Below are 15,264 nucleotides of genomic sequence, written 5' to 3'. Positions count from 1 at the left end.
CGGGCGGGTCCGGGCGGGTCTTCCGGAAGGTGGCGGCTGCCGCCAGGGGGCGGGCGCGGGCGGCGGCGGGCCGGGAGCGGGGCGGCCATGCCGTACGCCAACCAGCCTACGGTTCGCATCACCGAGCTGACGGACGAGAACGTCAAGTTCATCATTGAGAACACCGACCTGGCGTGAGCGCCGCCGTGGGGCCGGGCCGGCGGGGAGGGCGGGCCGGCCTGGGGACAAACCAGGCCGCGGTCGGCCGCGGTGGCGGAGCTCGGGGGCGGCCCCCACAGGCCCTGCCTCCCCGCGGGTGCCGGGGGAAGGGGGACGGGCCACGGGGATTGCCCTCCTCGGGTCTCAGCCTCCTGCCAGCGCGCACCCCTGGTGCGGGCCCTGTCAGGGCCTCCGAGGCAAAGCCCGGGCCTCAGCCCCGACTAGCGTCCCCTCACGCGTCTCTGCGGGCAGGCTGGTGCGTCACAAAGCTCCACATTCCCTCATACCTAAGCACGGGTGTTTCTCTCCCTCAGGGTGGCAAATTCCATTCGAAGAGTGTTCATCGCAGAAGTCCCCATTATAGGTACCGCCTTTCGCTTACCTGTGGTCATGGTCCCTTGGGCTGCTGTCCCCACTACTCTCATCAATGCCCCTCCATTTTCTCCTCCATTTTGAAGCTGCCTTCAGCTCACCTTACCCATGTTTAGCCAGTACTATGTATTACGAGATGCTGTCTCAGCTTCACTGTAGTCTCCCTAACATTTTCTGTGCCCTCGTGATCTGCTCGGCTTTTCCTCACAGAAATACTTCTCAGCTTATGACTTTTTCCTCTCTGCAGCCATTGACTGGGTCCAGATAGACGCCAACTCCTCCGTGCTCCATGATGAATTCATTGCACACAGGCTGGGTGAGTGCCAGGCATGGGGAGGAAGACGAAGATGTGCGGCAAGGCAGGGGTCGTGGGCGAAATCAGTCTGGAGATGCTGAAGTACCTTTGTCAGGAGGCTGCTGTTCCTCTGCCCCTGTCAGCAGGAGGGTTAGTGCTCCCATGGTCTCACTCAGACATTCCCCCAATTTTCTTCTTCCCACAGGTCTCATCCCGCTCACCAGTGATGACATTGTGGATAAGATGCAATATTCCAGAGTGAGTCAAGCAAAATGTCATGGGTGCTTATTTTGATGGTGGTGGGTGTCTGATCTGATGGGAAGTGCTACTGCTTCTTGCTGGGAGAGGTTTGGCGTAAAGGTCTTGACCTGTGTCTGTCCCAGGACTGCACGTGCGATGAGTTCTGTCCGGAGTGCTCTGTGGAGTTCACCCTTGATGTCCGGTGCAATGAAGACCAGACTCGTCACGTCACATCCCGCGACCTCATCTCCAACAACCCCCGGGTCATACCGGTCAGTGCAATCCCTCTGCTTGTCAGCGAGTCCCCTCTCTACGTTCCCATTGAGGCCAGGGTAGCAAATACATGGGATGTAGACAAAACAAGGCCTTCAGCACGTTTCACGTTGCCTAAAGCCCCACTTAAAACGTAGTGGGAGAGCAAAGCAGGAATATCTGCAGAAACAGCAGTGTGTGCCAATGCCCTCCTCTTCTTCAACTTGTTGTCCTTCACTTGCTGTCTGATAGTGTGTCAAAGCGGTACGGTCTTGTTAAAGCCTCATCCGGCATCCCTCATCTCAAACTCTTGGGAGGCTTTAGTGCAGCCCCTCCATCTCGCCTCGAACACTCAGAGCATGTGTGCTTGTGTCCTGCTGCTGTGTCACTGCGTTTTCCTGTGTGCTTGCTGCTGGGGCTCAGGCAAGGTCAGCCTCTTTGAAGGCTTGGTAGCAACCCAGAGGCCTCTGGTTTTCTGGTTCTTGGATATCTAGCGCAGCAAGGTGTGAGGAGCCTGGGCCAAATGGCTCTTGCCCAGTTGCCTTGGGGAGGGCTGGCTGAGCCAAAGCAGAACAGACGCAAAGGGACTTAAAGGAGAATGTTTTAAAATGCCATTGAGGCTGCATCTAGATGTCACCACAACCTGGGGCTGCTTCTGGTAGCTGGTGACAGTGTCTGCCTGGTTAAAGCCTAGCTGTAGCCTGCTGTTTCTTGCTTGCTTTGGCTGAGGTGCTGCAAGTGCTGTGTGTCGTGGGAATGACTTTGGGCTGCATCGCTGAACCACGCAGTGGTACTGCACTGGGCTGGAGCCTTCTCTGTCCTGTGGGGGAGAGCAGCTCGGGAGGCGAGCAGGCTGGTGGAGTGGGATATTGCGTACCTAGCTGCCTGAATTGTCCCGATTTCTGTTAGGGTTGGTTGGATTTGTTGCTGTAAGTCATGCTAGAGTGTCTCTCTGCAGTCTCTAATATTTGTAGGCAACTGCTATTTGATATGGGGAAAAAAAGTTGATCTTGCCATTAATTTGCTTGCTTTTGTTCTTCTTCTGCAGGTAACATCTCGGAGCAGGGACAATGACCCCAATGACTATGTGGAGCAGGACGGTAAGCGGAGTTCCCTGGGAATAAGATCTGGAGGAGGAGACAAATTTTTCTTTCAGGTTCTTTGAACTCATTCTTCCTTTACTAGCTGTGTAACTGTAAGGCAGCTGTAAAGCTGGCAGTTGAAGGACACCGGCATCACTGCATAAGTGGGGTTAGCATTTTGTCATAATGCCACTTAAAGGTTATCCCCAGAACTAAAGTCCTGTGTCAGAGGTTGCTTCTCTCTCCTTGTGAGAGCTTAGAGACTGCAAAGATGCAAAATGCTGTGCTGTCCACTGTTGCCTGGAGGCCTGAACTGTGCCTCTGGGCATATGTGCAACTCCTTTTTACTTAGCAAGATGTTTCCCAGCTTCTCTGGGGACACAGATGAGCCCCTCTAAGAATCCAAGCAAGCTCTGGCTTCTGTTGACATCTTCCTGGGCACTAAAAATTCCTGCTTTTGCCCTTGTGTGATCTGCACACTCATTTCTCCTCTGCGACCTTCTCAAACGGGTGTGTGCTTTTTCTGCAGACATCCTCATTGTGAAGCTGCGGAAGGGCCAGGAGCTGAGACTGCGAGCCTATGCCAAGAAGGGCTTTGGCAAGGAGCACGCCAAGTGGAACCCCACAGCAGGCGTAGCCTTCGAGTACGACCCGGACAATGCGCTGAGGCACACCGTGTACCCCAAACCGGAGGAGTGGTATGTCCTAATGTCTGTCTGGAGGGACTGGAAAAGGTTTTCCAGAAGGCACCTACATTTCAGCCCTGGGGGTAATTTGGGTCAGTAAGTGACTGGGAGTGTGCCCGTTGCTTCCCCTTGCACAGGCTCTGCTCCTGTGTTAGGGTACCAAAGCCAGTCACTTGGTTCCAGCTGCATGCAAGGTGGACTGGTTTCTGGCCACCTCTTGTCCTCTCCTCATGTACTGTCACTGCTGTTTTACGTCGCTTGCTTTCATGTTCTTTCCCACAACTCATTTGTGTTTCTTCTTCCCTACACAAGTGGTGTGTAGATCAGGGTAAGGTCTGAGGAGGGAACAGATCCATGCGAGCAAAGAGCGGAAGGCTAGGTTGCAAGGCTGATTTTGCAGCCCTCTTCGTTTGAGGAAGCCCAGTGTGTGGCTCTGATTTCACCCATCCGTCTCCTCACTCCTGGAGCGTGAGCTCCGGCAGCGGAGTTTTCCTCTCTGTCCCTTTCATCTGCTGTGACATATCAGTCTGCACTGGTAGCACACTGTGTCTCATCTAAAAGTGACATGATTTTGCTTTTGGAAAGCTGCTGCCCTGCTTCGGTCAGGGCAAGGACTTTACCTAGCAGCACTTTTCCATGAATAGATACCTGAGCTGCTCCTAGCTCTGCATCCCAGTGGCCACCTACTAGACATCCTGTCATCGAGCATGCTGGAGCCAGTGGCAGAGGGAGGAACCAGGTGCTTTAGCCAAGGCAGGCTGAGGGTAGGGACTAGAGGGTGGAGTGGATATGCTGCCGTAACGGAGGGCAGCAGCCAGAGCTGCACTCAAGGTTGGGAAGACCTCAGTACAGGAGCAGGATTTGGTGCAGGGACCGCAGAAGCCAGGGCTGAGCAAGCGGGAACAAAAGCCTGAGCAGAGCTGCAGCTGGAGAGGAGGCTGAGCAGCAAAAGGGGCTCAGCGGGTTTTCCTCCTGTTGCCACCAGGCCCTGTGCTGCCAAATTTGACTCTGCAAATGGCTGCAAGCAGTAGCAGGCAGGTAGTGGGCTGTTGTACCTCCACAATGTCCACTTTGAGCCTGGGTGCTCGTACCCATCACAGAATGTGGCCTTAAGCTGTCCCTTGCTAAGTTAGCTATCAGTAAACGAGCTTCCTGGAGGTGCAGTTAGTCTAGATTCCACACCTCAGCCAGACTACCAGGGGCTTTCTACTGAGGAACTGTCACAGAGATCCTGTGTGGCTAGGTTTGCGCTTGGGAGACTTGAGAAGCCTTTTGTTGCTGAGGGTGGAGTTACAGGTGAATATGTAACATGCATGAATTGGGCTGGGATCTGCCTGCAGCCATTCCAGCCCTGTTTTACGGATGGAAGGAGCGAACCCTGCTTGGCTTTGTTGGGCTCTGTAGGGCATATTCGTGGGTCCGGTTCAGTCAGTCTGGGTGAGAACGGGACGTGCCAGGCATTCGGCTCCTTCAGCACTTTGTTAGGGTGGTGCTCTGGGATCTGTAGTAGGAACCAAGCTGGTTGGTAGTGCCGGAAATCTGGAAATGGGCATTTTCCTTAGCGTTGTTGATCCGTAAATGTGGACTGAAGCTTGACTTTGGGAACTGTCAGCTACAGACCAGGCTGTCGGGGGGGAAAGTCCATGAGAGGCAGGTTGTGGTGAGGTGGTGCAGAGCCGAGGAGGATGCTGCTCGGCAGTTTTGTGGTCAGTAGCATGTCACAAGAGTTGATGTGCTGGCCTGTCCTTTGTCACCAGCAGTTTTGGGGGCGGAACTGGATAGTTTTGAGGTTTCCAAATGATTTGTGGCAGGTGAATTGCCCCAAAGTTTAGTTGATTGTCTGAGTGATAGATTGGATTCTTGAGAAACAAGAATGTCTCTGTGATGCGGAATTTCAAATCAGGATTTGAAATAATTTTAGGCTTCATTTTGGTGCTGTAAAAATTCTCTGGTTTAATTTCTGTGATGCTAGATAGTAAGCCTTTGACACTGATGACGTGATGGGCTTGGAATACTGCTTTGAGTTGGACAGATAGATGCCAGGCAAGCTGAGGTATCATTGGGTTTGCCTTCTTTTTGGACAGGGAACATCACAGTGTGAATTTAGGAGAGTTTGAGGTTTTGGAGATGCCGGTGTCATGGAGAAGAGCCCCAGGTGCATGGCTGAGCACGTGTACCTTGGCAATGAGGTGCTGACCTGGCTGGGTGGCCCAAGGCTAATGTGGATTCTTTTGTTCAATGGCAGAGTCGGCTGCGTCTTCAAGAACCTGGTGTGTTATACAACAAGCTGGGTAACTGGAAACAGTTTTTGAGAAGTTCTTGACAAAATATATGTAAAAGTTGGAAAAATCCCAAAGGAAGATTGCCACTGAAGCTGCCTGTTCCCTGATGATACGTCTGTCTTTCCAAGTTCATCTGATTCCCCATGAAGACAACAGAGAGACAAAGGCCTCTGCTATTATTTTTGGTTTGGTTTTGCATGCTAGTTGTTTTTTTGAGGCTGTTGGCAGAGCACTGGCATGCAGCTGGACTCTCAAAGCAGCTGTCGTGGTGGTGGAAACCTCTGCCCTGTTTTTGGTCATTAGTGATTTTGCAAGTAATGTGAAGACCCAGCTCCATTAATGCTTTATCTCTCTCAGTGGTTTGTTAACAGTCTGAGGATTTGTTTGGGAAGTGCAGTTTTATTTAAGGCAGCTGATGATAGGGTGCTAGGATCAGCCTTTCTTGACATCACTGGGGCAGAGGAAGGCCAGCAGGAGACGTTGGTGGGCATGGGGTTTTCTGTGCTGGCTTCTCAGACAGCTCAAGGCTTTGGCTTTTCTTACATGGATTAAGTGCTTCTAAACAGTCTCTCTGGTATGACACCCTATGAGCCAAGGGATGCAACGGGTAGAAAGATGTGTTGGCCTAGCTGATACATGGGTATTGCAGTGATTTTGGTAGTTATGTGTGTAGAGGAGTGGAGGTGCAGAACATCAGGACAGGGCTCACTGATGCAGCTGTTGTCTGAAGTACAGGAGATTGTTTCCTGCCGGGCACAAGCCAACTGGGTCTTCCCATCTCAGCTGTGCTGCACAGACTGAGTGCTGGAGTGCTCTAGTGTTTTCCTGGCCCAGGGAAAAGTAGAAAGAAAAGATAACACAAGGTCCATTGCTCCATAAACGGCATCTAGGGTCCATAAACACAGTCCCTTCAGGCATCGGCATCCCTTCGCTGTAAGCACCTGCAGGATTGTGCCAGTGTAGGTGGATGGAGCCACGGTACCCCGCACAGGGCTCTCTTGAGTTTGGGCAGACCGGGGCTGATCCTCTTCCTCCAGCACTGCTGGGTGACTGTGTGGCATTAATGAGGAGCTAGAAAGGGCAATGTGGGACTGAGCTTTTTTCTGTGACTTCATGTTTGGACTGCTCTTTTGCCTGCTGGATGTGAGCCCCAGTGCTCACTCTCTGGGGCCAAACAGTGCCATAGAGTGCCTGGGCATTGTGGGGCCAGGCTAGAGCGTGGGCTCCGTGCTAACCTTTCCTGCTCTTTGATTCCAGGCCCAAGAGTGAGTACTCAGAGATTGATGAGGAGGATGCTCAGGCTCCCTATGACCCCAACGGGAAGCCAGAGAGGTAGGAAGCTGAATGCACTGCTGCAGCTGGAAAATGGGAGGACCGGCTGGGTGCATCTTGTCGGCTTAATATAAGAGTTAATACAAGAGTATCTACTCTGCGCTGAAGTTTGCCAGCCCAGGAAGCTGGTGTTCCCTGAGAAGCAGGGCAGACCCAGGCCTGGCAGGTTTTCCCCTCTGGGAGATACTAGACGGCTCTCCTGAGTTCATGTTATCAAGTAGGGCAGTGCAGCACTTGGTGAAGAGCGAGGCCTGCGGGGGAAAATGGCTTAGGATATTTATTCACTTGTGTGGGTGTCTCATGCTCTGATTGCTGGTGGTACCCCCTCTCCTGGGTTATTTGCACTGCAGAAGTGCCCGCAGCCAGTCTAACTTCCTGGCCCAGGGCTCTGTGCTGGCTTGCAGGTCACAGTGCTGAATGGAGAACATCTTAGATGTGCTCTTGCAGCCTGTGGAGTCACAGTGTTGGTGAGATGGTTGTAGAGGGGCAGTGCTGGCTGTTGCCTAGTTGGGAGGTGAATGATGCTGACGGTTGGGATTCTCAGCAGATCTCCGTGCGGTGGGTCAGGACGGGCTGGAGCTGCTCTCTGGGTGCTCTCTGTTTTTTTACCTCCTTGCAGAGCAGATGGTGACTTATCCCCCTGACTTGTACCCTCAGGTTTTATTACAATGTGGAGTCCTGTGGTTCTCTGCGCCCGGAGACCATCGTTCTCTCCGCACTGTCTGGCCTGAAGAAGAAACTGAGCGACCTCCAGACCCAGCTGAGCCATGAGATTCAGAGTGATGTCCTCACTATAAACTGAGGTGGCCCCTTGCATGGGAGTGCTCAGGCGTGAGTGATACAGAAGGTTCCAGTGCTCTGTACCAAGGCTTTCGCTTCCCCATCTGCCTCTGCCTTTCCTGGCCCAGCTCTGCTGGTCAGTGACACCTCTTCCTTGGCCCCCCTTCACAGGGAAAGCCATCATGATGTGTAGGGTAAAGCAGGAAGGCAACTGGTGAGCATCTTCGCTGGGACAGGCTTTGTCTCCAAGTGATCCCAGAGTTTTAGGCCAGAGTTTTGGATTCTGGCCACGTGGCCTTTGGGATGGGGAAGCACGTACTTCGGTTACACAACCCTACCTTATTTGCATGTCCATTCCTTACTGTGCTGAATAAAGCCTTACCCCCCATGTTCTGTCATCCCTGAAAGCTTGTCCAGGGCTGCAGGAGGAGACGTCTCATCATTTACTTCTCTCCAGTAGACATTAACTTAATGAGATCTGCTTTGGAGGGAGCATTGCTCTTTACTGCTGATTGCTGCTCTTGACATTATCTCCTAAGGAGACCAGAACCCCATCCAGCAGGTAGCCTGTCATTTACTGATCCAGCACTACATTTAAAGCAGATGTTTGAAGCTGGGCTGGTAAGTGAGATGCTGCAGAAGGCAGTGCTGCAGGGGAGCCCAGATGGGCCAGGCAGGCTTAGCTGTATTTAAAGACTCCTTTGGAGCAGACTCTACCCATGCGCTATATAATCTTTATGTTAGGAGCTGGGATGGCAGGTAGTCTGTCATTAATAACCCCTGGCTGACAGCTTCCAGTGCGCCTATAGCCCCAAGGTGGGTTGTGTGCTGGGCTGGAGCTTGGTGCAGGTCCCAAACTGTGACCACCATGGCAGCGGCTGAAGGACTCCAGCAATTTCCCGGGTCCTCCCTTCTGTCAGCACCCAGCAGGACTTGGGATGAGCTTCTCAGTGACGCTTTCCTGGAGAGATCTGCCTCTTCCTGTGGTGTCTGGGAGGGAAGGGAAGGTGTGTGTGCCACTGCGTTTGTCCCAGTGCGGACGTGGAGCATGGGAACAGCTTGGGGAGCGGGGATGAGTGCTCACGCTGAGCCGGAGAGAGGAGCCTGAGTCAGTGCTGCCTTTCCCTCCACGAAAAAGCTGCTGCAGCCGGGCTGCTGCTTCCATGTCCTTGCCGTGGCACAGCCAGCTGCGGAACGGCTCCCCAGGAGCTGTCCCTGTCCCTGTCGGGAGTGCTGGCCCAGCTGGCATGGCTCTCTCCTTGAGGCCAGCACTCTGCCAGACAGTCATGGCATGGATAACCGAACTGGCACAGTTCTGGAAGAGCTGGGAGATGGAGCGACTTGAAACTCTTTCACCCAGGGATTTGGAGCCACCAGTGCCCTGGCATGTCCCCGAAGCTGTGGGTGGCTGGAGGTGAGGGGTGACAGTGGGGTGCTGGCATCCTGTTTCACTTGGGCTGTTGGATGGAGGGTAGCAACTTGCTCTACCCTTCTCCCCTCCCCAGCAGTTTTAGGGCTTCACTTGAAATGTCCTGGCTGTGGCTGGAGGCAGAACAAAGCTTTGAGCCAAGCACACTGCCAGCATTAGGAAATCTCCCCCCATCAGCATTTTTCTCTCTGGCAGGCGCTACTCCCACTTGCACTTCCTGAGCGCATTTGGATGGAACAAACAGGAAGGGTGGATAAGGGTTGTTTATTCATTGAGCAACTCCTTAAAAAAAAAAGAAAATGCAAACATTTTTTTGTAATAAATGTTAAATCTTTTCCAGCTGAGGTGTGTAGCCAGGAAAAGAGAGATGGTTACACCTCTCACCTGGGGAAGGACGTGCTACTGGGTGGTGCTGGGGTGCTGATGAGCCCCTCTGCACCCAGCTGTGCTGCAGGGAGCAGCCCTTCTCCATCCCCAGCAGCTCCCCAGCCTCAGCCACAAGCTACACAAACCCCAGACAGTATTTACAGACCACAGGTTCCCACATCACGACAATCCCCGTCCCCAAAGCATAGATGTGGAGCTTTAAGGGTGGAAATAAAACCACCAACCACCCAACCCAGACCGAGAGAAGACTCCAAAGAAACACCAAAGTTTGCATGGCAATAAAAACATAGCCCTTCTAAAGGAGGTCAATAAATAGGAGAACTAGAAAAAATGAATTGCTTTCAAGTTCAGCACATGAAGCCCAGCTTCCCACCCAGGTGAGGGCTTTCAGCCAGCTGCACCAGTGGGCAAGGAGGGAGTGAGGACGATAGGAATGGGGGTGCACAGAGAAACGTGGCTCTTCCCCCATCAGCATGGACTTCTCTGCCCAGGGACTTTTTATATCTGCAAAGCTGCCCCTCAAGGGACAGATGCTACTGGCCAAAACTGGTCCCTAGGTTGCCCACCAGCAGATAAACTGGGGGAGCAGTTGCGGACAGAGGAGTGAGAGGTGCTGGGGTGGGGGCAGCCCAGGAAAGCCAGGGGGCTTGGCTCTGCCCAGCTGCTCACCCCAGCTGACCCCCCTAGAAGGAAAACCAGTTTCTCCTGGGATGTCTCAGTTCTACAGCGAGTGTTTAAATAGCTTCGAGAAGTGCAAAAATCAGCTCGGGGTGGCGAGGTGTCCCCAGGAGCACCCCGCTCTTCACAGGGGGGGTGAGATGCTGGTGCCCTGTGCCTTCAGCCTGGCACAGCCACATCCTCCAGCGGTGCTCCATCCCCACAGCAGGGTGATGCTCCAGCCTTCCCCCCACTCCCCCCTAAGAAAACACACTGAATTTCTTGACATACACACCCCTGTTTTCCACCTCCCAGCTGAATCCCCAAGAGTCAAAAACCTTTGAGCATCTCTGCCCGAGGGCTCTTCAGCAGCCATGAAGTTTGCGTTCATGTGAAAAGGAAAAATCACTTATAATATGGATATTCAATATATATTTCAAGTCAGTCGAGGCTGAGCCAGCCATCACCTCCCATGACATCAGGCCAGGGCGTGAGTCAGCACCTGCTCCCCCAAGGTCTTGGCGCAGAGGATGCCCCAGCTCAGTCTCTCTGGGGACTCGGAGGGGCAGCTGCCCATGTCCTTGCCACCCCCTGGGGAAGAAAACAGGGACCCGTGCCATGGTCCCCCGCCTCTGGCTCACGGGTACGATGTGGGCTCCCTGCTTTCAGGCTTGTCGCTTTTGGAGGACTTTGGCTTCAGCAAGATGAACCTGTTGAGGAGGTCGGTGTCCAAGCTGGCCTGGGCGCCTGCATATGCCTCCTCTGGGGACAAAGCAGAGGGTGGGCTCACATGGGGAGGGGGATGCCCTGGGAGCCGGAGGAGCGGTGGCTCCTCAGTGGGGGACGGGGGGGACACTCACCGGCATAGCTGGAGGACTCGGCCATGTTCTGGGAGCCGGTGATGTGGTGCCAGTAGGCACTGCGGGGCAGCATGGTGGTGGGCGTGCAAGGGTAGGAGAAGTGCTCAGTGCCCTTGTTCAGCAGCTGTGGAGGATGAGAAGGGGGTGAGGGTGACATGGGGTGCCCTGAGCCCCTGCCCAGCTGTGTCCCCAGGGTGGGCTGGACTCACCCTGACGTTCTTCTCCATTTCCAGCACGACCCTCTTGTGCTGCTCGGCAATGGCCAACGTGGCACTGTGCACACGCTGGTAGATCTGCTCACCCTCCTGTGTCTGGAAGGTGTAGAGACCTTCCCCCGCGTCACACATCCTGCAGGGACAGGGGACGGGGTGTCACTGGTGTCCCCAAGCCGAGAGATGATAAAAAAATACCCCCAGGTGGCACCTGGCCCAGCTTCCCATGCTTTAAGTGCTGTCCCCATGTCCCCTCCATGGTGCTGAGCTGGGACCAGCTCCAGCACCAAACCTCCCCGGCCGTGCGGCACCCTAGGCGGGCTGTGGCCATCACCCCGGTGTCAGGCCTGCCCTGGGGTGATGGCCAGCAGTGCCACCTCCTGGTGTGCCCAGCAGGATGAAGGGACCCAGTGGTGGTCCCCGTCCCAGTGAGGGTGACATCTCACCGTCCAGCCTCAAAGGTGAAGCGGGTGGCATCGCGTCCATAGCGGCGCAGGGAGCAGAGGGGCCAGGAGACCAGCTTCACCCGGGGATTGCGCGTGTCCCAGAGGTAGATGTTTTCATGGGTGATCTGCAGCTTGCACTCGCCGTAAACGTCCAGGTTGGGGCAGGGGAGGAGGAACACGTTGAACCGGTCTGGAGAGGGGAAAAAAAAAAAAAAAAAAATTCAGGGGGGCGTAGTGAGGCCGAGCCCCAAGCAAGCGCCCCACCGCCACATGCTTACCTGTCTGCTCATACTGCACGCCGGGCGCCAGCAGGTCGGGCTCCCCCAGGCTGATGTCATTCAGGCGAGCGCCCAGGCACTCCACCGACAGCATCTTGTACCACTCCTCTGCCTCCAGCTCTGCAAGGCACCACAGCAGCCCCTGGGCAACCCTGGCCAAACCGGGATGGTCCACCTGGCACCCCCAGCCCAGCTCCCCCAGGCGCTGCTCCGTACCCGAATCGCAGGTGAAGGTCCGGGCGGAGTCGTCGGTGAAAACGATGGCCACGGCCTGTCTCTTGGTCTCATTTGGCAACCGGGTGATGCACTTGACGTTGCTGATCTCGGTGACCTACAGAGGAGGTGGGGGAGGGGGGTCACTAAGGGCTGCACCTAAACCCAGCCCCACTGCACCCAGACCCCAGCTGCTGCACCCAGAGACTGGCCGCCACTGCACGCAGAGCCCAGTGGCACCCAGACCCCAGCTGCCATTGCACCCAGCCCTCATCCCCTACTGCACCCAGACCCCGGCCCCTGCTGCACCCAGACCCAGCTGCATCCCCCACCGGAGTGCACAGGGCAACAGCTACCCAGCACCAGCCCAGCACGTTTAGGTGAGGAGGGACCCACTCTGGCATGGGGCCCCAAGCAGCAGACAGCACCCCAGCACCCCTCCACCGCACCCCCTCACCTTGGGGCACCCGTGCAGGCATGCCGACTTCTCATCTGGGTACTTCTCCAGGCGCTGGGGCCCTTTGCTGGAGGATTTCCGGAAGACCAGCCAGCACCGCCGGTAGATCTGCCATACAGAGAGTGCCGGTGGCTGCTGCGGTGCGGGTGGGGGTCCCGGTCCCCACCCTGTCCCCATGTTCCCATCCCCTTCCCCAGGACCTCTGCCTGGTCCTGCTGACCTTGCTGGACTGGGGATGGGGATATCCCGCGGCTGCCATCAGAGCCCCCCACATCTGCCAGTGCTAATTACAGAGCTTAATTAACGAACATGGGCAAGGCTCCCAAGGGGACCCCCATCCCAGCATCTCCCTCCCCCCTCTCCTGAAGCCCCAGCCTCCAGGGGTAGTGGGTCCATCGTCCCCAAGCATATGTGTGTGTGTGTGTGTGTGTCCCGCAAGCCCGCTCCCTCTTTGTTCTCCCTAATTAGCGTGAAATTACCCAGCATGCTTGTTGCTGCTGGCTCCGAGTGATGGAGGTGAGCAACCAACCCTCCTGATCCCCCACCTATGGGTGCTGCCCTCCAGCACCCCCCTAATTTGCATCCAGCAGCCCCTCCACCAGCGTGGGGCAACCCTGGTGCCAAAACTGGGTGTGGAGAAAAACTGAGAAATCGGGGGGGAGGGCTCAGGGACACCTCCCAAATCCCTGTGGTGACCTGTGTCCCGTGAGTGGGTACCACCCGGTGCAGGATCCAGCCAGTGCAGGATTTGGGCCCCTGAGGCTGCTGGATGACTTGGGTACCAACAAGTGGCCTGACCCTGCCCCCACCACCACCACAGCCCCCAAAATGCTGCTTATTCAACCCAAAATGAGGGGTGCCGGTTGCTGTGAGAAGTGACATGGCCCAGAGACCTGGCCACGTTGCCTCTCGTGGCAACTGGCACCCCAAATTCAGGGGTGCCACCCCCCTGCCCCCCCCATTCCCCAAGATCCTCACTCACTCCCAGCTTCTTGCTCTTCATCCTCACGTAGCCTTGCTTGATGATGTCATTAAAATTTGTCGCCATGGCGATGGCCCGATGGGGTGGGGGATACTTTGGGAGGGGGGGGCTGCCTTCACCTTCACCCCCCCCCCTCCATCCTCTTCCTCCGTACCCCCACTGCCTCACCGCTGGCCCAGTTTGATGCTAGCAGCATCCCCCATCCTGGCTGAAAAGAGAAATGACAGATCGACGGGTGACATCTTCCTCCTCCTCCTCCTCCTCCTCCTCCTCCCTTCGCTGCCTGAACCATCTGAGTGGAACAGTCCAGTGTTAACCCCTGCCAGCACGGTGGTGCCAGGCTGGCACCCACAAGTGGTCCCCCGCCCCCAGCAGCTCCAACATGTGTCCCAGAGCACACCCACGCTGGCCCTTGCCCATGGCTCTCCATCACCTCTTGCACTGCCCCTCCTTCCTCCCACGCTGCTTGCTTGGGCAGCAACATGGCCCCAGCCACTGGGCATCAGTAGGGTTCAGTGTTAATGACCTCCTGCCCAGTCAGGCCAGCTCTGCCATGAGTTGTTTTGGCTGTGGCACTGGGTGCCAAAGGGACCCCGTCTCCCAGCCTTGCACCCCCAGCACAACCCAGCCTCCCTCCAGCCCCGCCGCTAGCTTGGCCTCACTCCGCCTGGTCCCCGCCTGGTCCCGCTGCCCAGGTGGCTGGACCAGGCAGGGAACCAGGTTCTTTTCCCAGCTGGAAAAATCCCCTATAGAAGGCAGTAACCTAGGAAATGGGATGGGGCCATCCCCAGGCATGCTCCAGACCCAGACTGCTCTGTGCAGGTGACGCCCTGGCCGCCCTGGTCCCCAGAGCCCCAGCATCCAGGGGGATCCAGCCCCATCCATCCCATCAGGGACAGCCTAGAGGGCCATCCCGCAGCGACTATGCCCCAGCATCTCCCTCCAGCCACCGCAACCACCGCCATGGCCTCTCTGGGTGCCACTGGGATGGCTTGTGTCCCCCCCAAAAGCCAGGCTGGCCCTGCTGCCTGAGACCCCACACCTGGTCCTGTGGAACTAGGGTCTGCTCTGGGGTAGCCCGTGGCCCATTGGGACTGGGGAGTGGGCGTGATGGGAGCTGGGACAGCACCCTAGAGACCCTCTGCTGTCCCGAGAGGGACTGGGCCAGCGCTCGCCTCTGAGGGGAACATCCCCCCATCCCACCCCATCAAGCCCACCCCATCAAGCCCACCCCATCACCCCCACCCCACCCCATGCACATGAGCACCCCAAGGGAATTCAGAGATGCTGGGGAGGCACGTCCTGCCCCCCCCCCGACCCAGCCCACCCCCCGATCTGTCATCTCGGACACCCCCAAACCCAGACACCCGTGACACCTCCATCACCCCCAGGTCTCCGCTGCTCCCACCAGCATCTTCCCTTCCCGTGCTGTCAGGCCCCAGCTGGGCCCCCCGACACTTACCACCCCGGACCTCGGCCAAGCCCCGTCCTGTGTTACACCCCCACCCCTCCCGCAGCCGGTCTCCTGCCGTGTCCGCCCCCGGCCTTACCCGGGCCCCCCCCTGCAGGCGGCGGCCCCGGCGTCCGGCCCCGCGTCGCTGAGAGCCCTGGAGCCCCGCCCCGCCCCTCCAGGCCCCGCCCCCGCGTCGTCACCGCCCCCCGGGCTGCCTCCTCTGTCCCTCCGGGCCCGGCCTCGCCCGGCCCAGCCCAGCCAGAGCCACAACCGGCCGTCCTGGAAAAGGCTTCCCGCCTGCACATCATTAGGCTTCAGAGTGAATGCCTCGCAGCGACCGACGGGCAGTTGCAGCCTCTGGCCGAGCTGCT

At 56.6% G+C, this 15,264-nt stretch overlaps 2 protein-coding genes across 3 annotated transcripts; one reads left to right on the top strand and one right to left on the bottom strand.

The window, feature by feature from the left end:
* Positions 1–14: 14 nt before the first annotated feature.
* Positions 15–7,907, top strand: POLR2C (RNA polymerase II subunit C). The gene is made up of 9 exons (XM_072871917.1): positions 15–173; positions 513–562; positions 818–886; positions 1,071–1,123; positions 1,249–1,377; positions 2,406–2,457; positions 2,969–3,137; positions 6,665–6,739; positions 7,397–7,907. The coding sequence occupies exons 1-9, from the start codon at positions 88–90 to the stop codon at positions 7,539–7,541; spliced, it is 828 nt and encodes a 275-aa protein (XP_072728018.1). The 5' UTR covers positions 15–87; the 3' UTR covers positions 7,542–7,907.
* A 1,352-nt stretch (positions 7,908–9,259) lies between these two features.
* DOK4 (docking protein 4) lies at positions 9,260–15,050 on the bottom strand. 2 transcript variants are annotated; one of them, XM_072872270.1, is made up of 9 exons: positions 14,991–15,050; positions 13,441–13,648; positions 12,459–12,566; positions 12,005–12,119; positions 11,789–11,908; positions 11,511–11,700; positions 11,062–11,200; positions 10,853–10,976; positions 9,260–10,702 (listed from the first exon to the last, which is right to left on the bottom strand). In XM_072872270.1, exons 2-9 carry the CDS (start codon positions 13,504–13,506, stop codon positions 10,689–10,691), a joined length of 876 nt encoding a protein of 291 aa, XP_072728371.1. In that variant the 5' UTR covers positions 13,507–13,648; positions 14,991–15,050; the 3' UTR covers positions 9,260–10,688. The 2 variants fall into 2 exon arrangements, with proteins under 2 accessions (XP_072728371.1, XP_072728370.1); XM_072872269.1 differs by having other exon boundaries at positions 9,261–10,754.
* Between the last annotated feature and the right edge of the window lie 214 nt (positions 15,051–15,264).

This window comes from Ciconia boyciana, chromosome 9 (genome assembly GCF_034638445.1).
Source record: "Ciconia boyciana chromosome 9, ASM3463844v1, whole genome shotgun sequence".
Taxonomy (NCBI): domain Eukaryota; kingdom Metazoa; phylum Chordata; class Aves; order Ciconiiformes; family Ciconiidae; genus Ciconia; species Ciconia boyciana.
This window is presented reverse-complemented; position numbering and strand designations above follow the sequence as displayed.